The sequence below is a fragment of the Schistosoma mansoni genome, chromosome 4 (assembly GCF_000237925.1).
Source record: "Schistosoma mansoni strain Puerto Rico chromosome 4, complete genome".
NCBI classification, from domain to species: Eukaryota; Metazoa; Platyhelminthes; class Trematoda; order Strigeidida; family Schistosomatidae; genus Schistosoma; species Schistosoma mansoni.
In genome coordinates this window covers 24249534-24258866 of record NC_031498.1, presented here as the reverse complement: position 1 = coordinate 24258866, position 9333 = coordinate 24249534, and the positions used below count along the sequence as shown (strand labels likewise).

At 30.7% G+C, this 9333-nt stretch overlaps 1 protein-coding gene across 1 annotated transcript; it reads right to left on the bottom strand.

The window, feature by feature from the left end:
• Positions 1–3788: 3788 nt before the first annotated feature.
• Smp_192490 (putative cadherin) lies at positions 3789–6299 on the bottom strand (the record flags this gene model as incomplete). Its single annotated transcript, XM_018797270.1, has 1 exon — positions 3789–6299. The coding sequence occupies one exon, from the start codon at positions 6297–6299 to the stop codon at positions 3789–3791; it is 2511 nt and encodes an 836-aa protein (XP_018652328.1).
• Positions 6300–9333: the final 3034 nt, after the last annotated feature.

Here is a 9333-nt window from a genome sequence, read left to right as displayed (position 1 = left end):
ATCTAATTAGCTACTGAGTCCTGATGGCTTATAAAGCTTGTGACTTCAGGCAATATAGAGACAGTTCGCACAGTATGCACATATGCCAACAAGAGACTGATTTATTGCAGTCCTAAAATAACAATGGGAAGATACAAGTAAACAACACCAAGCGAGTATTGTGGCTTTTGCTTGAAGTTATCAAATTGTATGAAAAATTTTATGTCGCTTAACTTTCATTTATAAATCCATGATCAAATATTTAGATGCAACTGGTGAAATCAGATATGGGAACCGAAAGTTACATAGTGATTTTGTAATTTATTTTTACATCTGAACAAACTATCTACCTTGTAATTGTTCACAATCACTGTGCTCTTTTTCAATATGGAGTTAATACTAGTGAATTTGCAAAAGAGGCTTCTACATCACTTGCGTTTCTAAATATGAAGAAATTTCGTTACTAGAATTACTGCTGTATTGATAAACACGTGTACCTGTTTTGGATTGCTAGACTCATTTTCGTTTATAACTATACTCTTCTCCAAGAAACAGGATGTATTAAACAATCTCTCAACTTAATACAACCCTAAGTAGTACATTGACTTCTTGTAACTAATGAAAATGATGAGACAGACCGAACTCATCAGTCTGATGCATCAATCATTGTGGAGATATTGTACATATCATTCTTAAAAGATAAACGATATTGTAGTTATGCTACTATAATCGCATAACTCACAAATAAACTCATAATTCCTAATGAGAAATAAAACAATTATTACTATATGACGAGTTCATTTCTGTAACCTGTAACAACATAATAATATGAAATAATCAATGTGAAAAACAAGTATGCATGAAATTCTATCCATAAAACGGGGTAAAATATTCAGGAGCTTGAATTTCCTAGATATTGATTTTATGTATTCTAGTTGCTCAGTCTCTCATTAGTACACTTCTATCCTGAGCGAATTGTCTCCAAAGTGCCTATTGTAGCTATATCAACCATTACCAATTCAGCATGCACATATACTAATAGACTTTAGCAATACAGTTTTTAATGTCAACAATACGACTCCATGAATTATTGGATAATGCGTTGAGGTTTTTAAGCAGCATGTACTTAGTTAGTCTCAATGTGAATATCAACATTTGGATACAAGTACTCTCAGTTAACGAATCTCAAGTATGATGATACGCATGCTGTGCATCCCGCTGTTAGCTATACAATTAATATAAGAATTAGTGAAATAGATAGTTAATAAATAAATACATCATCAGATAGACTAGAGATAATAGAAAATACATAATCCGTATTCAACATCGTTTGTAAGATGAAATCTAATCAACCAAAAAGTTTACGCACATATCTTTCTAATTTAGAATCGTAAGGTATACACAATAAAGCCGAATTTGATATACCGCATTGTAAAGTTTAACTCGCATTCTTTAGTCACAGTTACCCTATAATATACAAAGGTCATGAACCGTATGAATTGAAGGGCGTATACTTGGGTTTATTGAAGCTTTAACTATACGAAAATTCAAGATCCCTTTTAGTATTGAAAAACAGTTTGTTCTCACCTTAAACCTACCCTGATAATATTAACCTATTATCCAACGTGACGAGTTTTCACATAGTTTTTCATATCATTTACCTTATCGTCCTTATCTCCTCTTACTCTCCGTTTGTCTAGTTGACTTTTGATTGTTATATATAACTGCTCTTAACAACTATAAATATGATCAGATTGTTCGAAATACATTGTGCTTAAATATCACATCGTTCTGATAATCTTCATCTTCTTATTACATCATCCAAACTTACCAAAGGGCTAATTGCTTTAAATTGAAAGATAACCGGAATTCCTGAGTACAATAGCCTTATTTGGCGTGTGAACGATGAGATCATCTCCAGTGCCATGTCATATTACCTTATTATAAATTTTATATATACAAATATATTCCAACAGCTTTAACTTTAATCATTCATTCGGGTATTCTTTTTTATAGTTGAAAGTGTACATACCTTTAATGTACACTAAAAAACTAAATTCCCTCAGAGTAAATGAAACTTTTATTTCATTAGGACAGCAAATCATGTTTTAACAGATGAGGGGTTTGTGGGGATTTTAGTAATTTTATAGTTGAAATCAAGATTCAATTGAAGCTAGACCACCATGGAAAACCTGGAAGCACTGGACGGTCGTTTCGTCGTAGTGTGGGACTCCTCCGCAGTGCGCGTGCACGATCCTTTTGGCGGGATTCTGGGTTCGAATCTCGCGGAAGAGATCGCGGATGCGCACTGTTGAGGAGTTCCACAATAGGATGGAACAGCCATCCAGTGCTCCAAGGTTTTCCATGGTGGTCTAGCTTCAATTAACTAATGATTTCAACTATTAAAAATTACTGAAATTTCCACAAAACCCTTTTTGCTAATAATAAACATATGTTCGCTAGTGACTGGCTCCATGAGGTATTTAATGGAATTCTAGTGAGAAACAGTAACCAGTGGATTTCAACCAGATCTGTTGGGAGATATCAACTCACTAAAGACATTGGTGAATGGTTGCTCAATTTCGTGGATGGGTTGAAGTTAGACAATAACACCGATGGATGTCGGCTCAGTGGTCTGTACATTAAGCGTTCGCACGTGAGACCAATAGGTCCTGAGTTCGAATCCCGCCAAAAGGATCGTGCACGCGCACTGCGGAGGAGTCCAACACTACGACGAAACGACCGTCCAGTGCTTCCAGGTTTTCCATGGTGGTCTAGCTTCATTTGAATCTTGATTTCAACTATAAAATTACTAAAATCCCCACAAACCCCTCATCTGTTAAAACATGATTTGCTGTCCTAATGAAATAAAAGTTTCATTTACTCTGAGGGAATTTAGTTTTCTAGTGTACTTTAAAGGTATGTACATTGTTTTTTTTTACAAAAGTCTAGCATATTTATTAAAAGGTTCGTTAAAGCGCATTTCAATGTGGTTATATTAAATATCAGAAGCGTTAAATGAAAAGTGGATTGGATTAAGTTTTGATTTACGACTTTAAAAGAAGAATCTTGATCATTTACCCGAAATAAGGAAACTGAAAAAATTTAATTAAAATTTATGATTCAATGAATTATTACTAGAAATCTTACTGGGTAATACTGACATTGACATCGTGGCAAGATGATTCGGTTTTTGAATTAGTGTATGGTAGGTTTCAATTTTGACTAATATATCATGATTTAGACCGATAAATTGTATGATTAACTTAAACATTAAGTGTGTTATTCAAAGCGGAGCAAAGAACATGTGCTTAGTGTATAAATTTATGAAGAGAAGTCCAGATATTTGAAAACTGAAATTATGCAGTAAAATTTAACGAACTAGTGTTTGTCAACCAACACAAAGATTAGAATTTTCAATACAAATGTCAAGACAGTTCTAATGTATGGGACGGAAACCTGGAGAACTACAAAGGCCATCATCCAGAAGTTATAGGCGTTTAATTACAGTTGTCTGTGCAAAATACTTCAGATCCGTTGGCCAGACACAATCAGCAACAACCTACTGTGGGAGGGAACAAGTCAGATTCGAGTGGAGGGAGAAATCAGGAAGAAGCGCAGAAAGTGGAAAAGTTACACATTGAGGAAATCAGTCAACTGCGTCACGAGGCAAGCTCTCACATGGAATCCTGAAGGCCGAAGGAAAAGAGGAAGACCAAAGAACACATTATGCCGAGAAATGGAGAGGTTTTCCATGGTGGTCTAGCTTCAATTGACTCATGATTTCAACTATGCAAATACTGAAATCTTCATAAAACCCTTTCTGTTAAGTACAAAAGTATTATATTACTTACTTGTGTAAATATATATCCTTTTGGTTCTTTATAAGATAAACTAATTTTAGTTATATTTGAATTCGTTGAATTAGGAAATATAAAACGTGGTGAATTATCATTATGATCTAAGATTTGAATACGTATTTGAACATTCTCGGATAATTTTGGTATCCCTTTATCATTTGCATGAACAATAAGGAAAATAATTGGTGTTAACATGGAATAATTTGTTTTATTTATGAATTGTGATAATCTTTCATTTTCAAATGGTTGGTAAGTGGATAAAGCCTTAGATACATAGCTAGTACTTTTCATAATAAGATTTTCACGATCTATGATAGATTCTATATACAATTTCACTTCATATGATGTTTCATTTGTATTGAAAGAATTATAATAGTTTGTATGTAAAGGATATGAAGTTAATATAAATTTTGATATGGATTCAATGTACTTCCTTTGTCGTAAACCAGATGAATAAAGTAGACCTCTTGAATTAAATCTTAATTGTTCCAAATCATTAGGGATATTCAGATTCTTACTTAAAGTTGTTAAATACATATTAGGTCGTTCAAAATTCTCTTCAATATAAATTTCCAATTCAGCATTTTTACCTAAATCTTTATCTGTAACATAAAATGTACCAACTAATTGTCCAATTGCATTATTTTCTTTAAGAGTAAATTGATAATAAGGTTGAGAATAGGAAGGGGAATTATCATTATAATCTAAAACTTTTACATGAACAAATATCCTAACAGTTCTTGCTGATTCACCATAATCTGAACAGATAATAGTCACAGTGAATTCGTTTAATTTTTCACGATCTAAATTTCCTAAAGTACTCATAGTACCTGAATTCGAATCAATTGTGATAATATTTAAAAGAAAAGGTGGAGTTTCATGATCAAGACTAAAACGTAATTTAGCATTTTGACCTTCATCTTTATCAGTAGCATGAATAGTTATAATTTCAAAGTTAGATTTACTTCTTTCTGGATTTGAATCTTCACTAATTTCAACATTGTAAACATTCTGTTCACAAATTGGATCATGATCATTTATATCAATAATTTTTATACGTTGTGAAAGGGTGGTTGTTAGCGAAGGAATTCCACCATCATGACACAGAATAGTAAACTCTATGACCTCATTTTCTTCTCTGTCTATTCTTTTTTCTACTGTTATTTTATATTTCTGATTGGAGCTTGTCAAACCTAGGTGAACACCTTCAATATTGATAGGAATTAGACGTAGAACACCTGATGTAGTTTGATTAATTATTTTACAGTGAACAAGAGCATTTGTTCCTGTATCTCCGTCTGAAACTTCCACAATTCCTACATCTTGTCCAAGAGAAGATTCTTCGATTATTTCCAAATCTTTTGAACCTGTTGGAGATAAGACTCGAACACGAGGAAAATGATCATTTACATCTATTACATTTACAATGATCTGTGTTACCGATAACTCTGAAATAATCTGTGAAGATTTAACATGTCTTGACGTAGTATTATCAGGATTTTTCGCGAATACTTTCAAAACATGTTGTGGTTTTTGTCGATAATCTAAACGATTCCGTAATTTAATTTCACCGGTATCTGAATCAATATAAAAAAATTTCTCTTCATCAATATCATCTGTATAAGAATTAAAACTGTAAATAATTTTGCCATTTTCATATTCATCCTCATCAATAGCTTTCAATTTTATAATAATTTGATCTATTAATGTATCTTCACTTATATTTACAATATACATAGATTGTTCAAATCTTGGCATATGATCATTACAATCTTCTACAAGTATTGTTACATTAAGATGACATTGATGATTAGCTAATGAATAACCATCATCGGCTATAATTTGAAATGTATACAATTTCTGTTCTTCATAATCCAACTTATGTATAAGTTCTAATTCTAAATAATTATTAGGTATAGTACCATTTTTTGATAATGAAAGACTATGTAATTTAAAATAATTTTGTATACTTTGACTAGTTACTGTACTAGAATCAGTATTTATCCAAATACGATCTAATTTCACTGAATTCCCACTTAATACATCATCTGGATCATATGGTATATTCAATATGAAACGTGTATCATTCACTGGTGCATCTTCACTTATTCTAATAATTTGTTCATTAGATGGTAAAAATTTACATCCATTATCATTGATATCTTTGAGTTCAATAATTATATCAAAGATAGCAACTAATTTATTACTTAAAGGGGTTTTATATTTTATATAATTAGATATATTTAAAAATGGTGTAGTATTTAAACAATTTACACTAAAATATAATTCACATTTATTATTCATGATTGGTATATTCATTTTCCAATGATTTTGTTTTATGAATTGTTCATTATTATATAATGATGATGATAATAATTCAATACTACTTAATTGTTGATTATAAGTAGTAGCAGAATTAGTAGTACATAAGGTTTCTCTATCTAATTGATATAAATTCATTATATCACCAGTATATTGATTCACTGTAAATAATTTAGAATGATCATCTATATTTGTTAGTTTAATAAAATGTAAATTATTTATATTACCATTTATATATTGTAATAAATTACCAATAGTTGTATTAATGCTTAATTCTTCATTCATATAAAACCGTATCAAACGTGTATCATTAAATGTTATATAAAATATAATAATTAATAATTGGATATGTTGATGGATATTATAGAATAAATCCATTTATAGAATCAATGATATAGATAGTTAGCATTATCTATTTTTTTTGGTTTTTCAGAGTAGAAATTTTAAAAAAAAGAAAAAAAGAAAAAGAAAAAAGAAAGAAAGAAGAAAACGAAGAAAAAAGAAAGGAGAAGAGATTAGAGACTGACCAGTTGCAGTCCTAAAACATCAATGGGAAGATTCAAGCAAACAATATTAAATGAATTTAGAAATGAGATTAGATTAAAGATTTCGTTTTTAAAATTATAATCTTCTTTTAAAAAAAAAAGAAAAAAGAAAAAAAATTTATTTCATTAAAATTGGTAGATTGAAGAATTCAGTAGTATAGTATTTTGTTTAGATTTTTTTGTTTGTTTTTTTTGTTTTTTTTTTGTGTTTTTTAATTCATTTATGGTGTTATTCTGGAAAATGTCGGTGAAATAATAAAATATTTTTTTGATGGACAATTATTATTTATTTATTTAGTTAGAATGAATTTGATTGGTTGTTTTATGATTAGCCAATCATTTTTCTTTCAATCTTATTTAATCTATCTATTATAGACTGTTCGGATGATCATAGTTAGCTTTTATTTTATTATTTAGAATAATAAAAATGAGTCATTTTTATTTGTTAACAAATAGAGATAAATTTAAGATATATTGGTTAATTCATCAGAAATGTCTATAAAATTCACTTAGTATTGTTTGTTTGAATGTTCCCATTGATGTTTTAGGACTGCAACTGGTCAGTCACTAACTGGCATATGTGCATACTGTGCGGATTGCCTCGATATAGCCTAAATTCACAAGCATGGTAAAGCAAAGTTGGACTCGTCAACTGGATGACCAATCCAAAATAGGACGATACACACGTCCTGGATTCCACTGCTAGCCACTATACATCTTTGCTTACCAGAATTTTCTATAGTTTACTATGAACTAATATTAGAGTTTCATTAAAAATATCAATAAGCTTTGAAAATATGAATTCATTATAAAGATCAATTAATTGAGGTAGCTATGAATGTTCCGGGTTGGAATCCGGAGAGTAGGATCGTACATGCGCATTGTTGAGGAGTCCTACTGTGATGTGGGTTACTAATATCCACATAGGTAGTAGATAACAATGGTCGGGCATTGAAGGTATTTCAGTAGAAGATCGATAATGAAAGAACGGGAACGAAATGCAATTGTTATCAAAATGCATGGACAATAGTAATCGGAGACGATGGACTGATATCTGCACAAGAAACAGTCAAAACTGAGTTTGCAAATTAACTATTTACTATATGGTTCTCATATGTTATTGAGATATTTTGTAATGTCGTGCCTAAATATATATTCGATTGTCCCCGCTCGTATTCTCTTTCACTACACCAGAATATGACGAAAAAGCCTTCTGGTGTTTCCAGGTTTTCAATGGTGGTCTAACATCACTTGATTGATGATCTCAATCAAAAACGTTATAATCTCCACAACCCCATACTAATTATGTTTGCTTTCAAAAATAAAATTGTCCATTGAAGTGATTTATTTTATTCCACTAATTATTATTTCAATAAATCTCAAATATTTTTACATGAATAACCGCAAAATATCTTAGTAAACGAAGGTATGTAAAAATAACTTAAAAAATTACTTTCCTCCTGTGAAAATTTATCTTCGAAATTGTATTTTACATCAACATGCTCAACAAATTTAAGAATTAGATATGAATGGATAAGCTATTCAGTTAGTCAGTTGTTCGGATGAAACACCGAAGTACATGAATAAGAAAATACAGAATGTGGGGTCTATTAAGAAGCTGAATGACGACACTCCAAACTTCAAAGCGGAAGGTTATACATAGGTTGATATTCCGGGTCACTTCTAAATACACACCTATCGAGTAATGAATTTTTTTAAAGGTATCAACACTTTTTGAGAAGTATTGAAAAATAGCAGAGAAAACAATCGTATAATTGTAATCACGGTTAGTATAGTAACGAGTTAAGAAAGAACTACTTTACCTGTAAATATTTATACTTTACCGTTATGATCGCTAAGGATTCCAACTGATTAATCATTCTGGATTCTACAGCTGATAACTGTTCGACACTTGGTAAAACCTGCCACTAAATAACAATATTGAATTACTCCGCTCAACGTGCACAGTCATTCATTTTAATAACAGACTGATAAAAACATCCACAAATAAAATAAAAACTTATACTCGTTAAATAAGTGAACTCAGTGGATTAGCGAATAAGGCGTTGGATGTTTGAAGAGAGAAGCAAATGGATAAGTAGTAATTATAAACCAATAATTTCAGGTTGAATGAGTGTATATACAGTTTATACTTCTTTTGTAATTATCCATATATAGCTCAATTTTTGCAGATTTTATGGAGTAGTAAGTAATAATGATAGTAATTTAGGATCCTAAAAACATGGATACATAGACTATGTGGACCACACATGGATTATTTTATTCATATTAGCTGTACGGCACAAATCGTTTTATTGATTTGAGTTCAATAAACGTTTCCTAGAGAGATTTGAAATATTCTTCTGAACTAATTATTGGAATGTTTTAAACAAAAACTTTATATGTTGTTTTTCATTTAATTAGCACACACTTTTTTCATTAATTTGGTCGAACACGAAATGTCAATTACGTTCATTTCAATAATGTTCTCACTTTTCTACCTAGACGTATGAAAGGCTAAGTGGCAAAATTTGAAATAATTAGAGTCCAGTGCTTCCAGGTTTTCGATGGTGGTCTAGCTTTAATTGACTCATGATCTCAACTCTATAAAATTACTAAAATCTCCA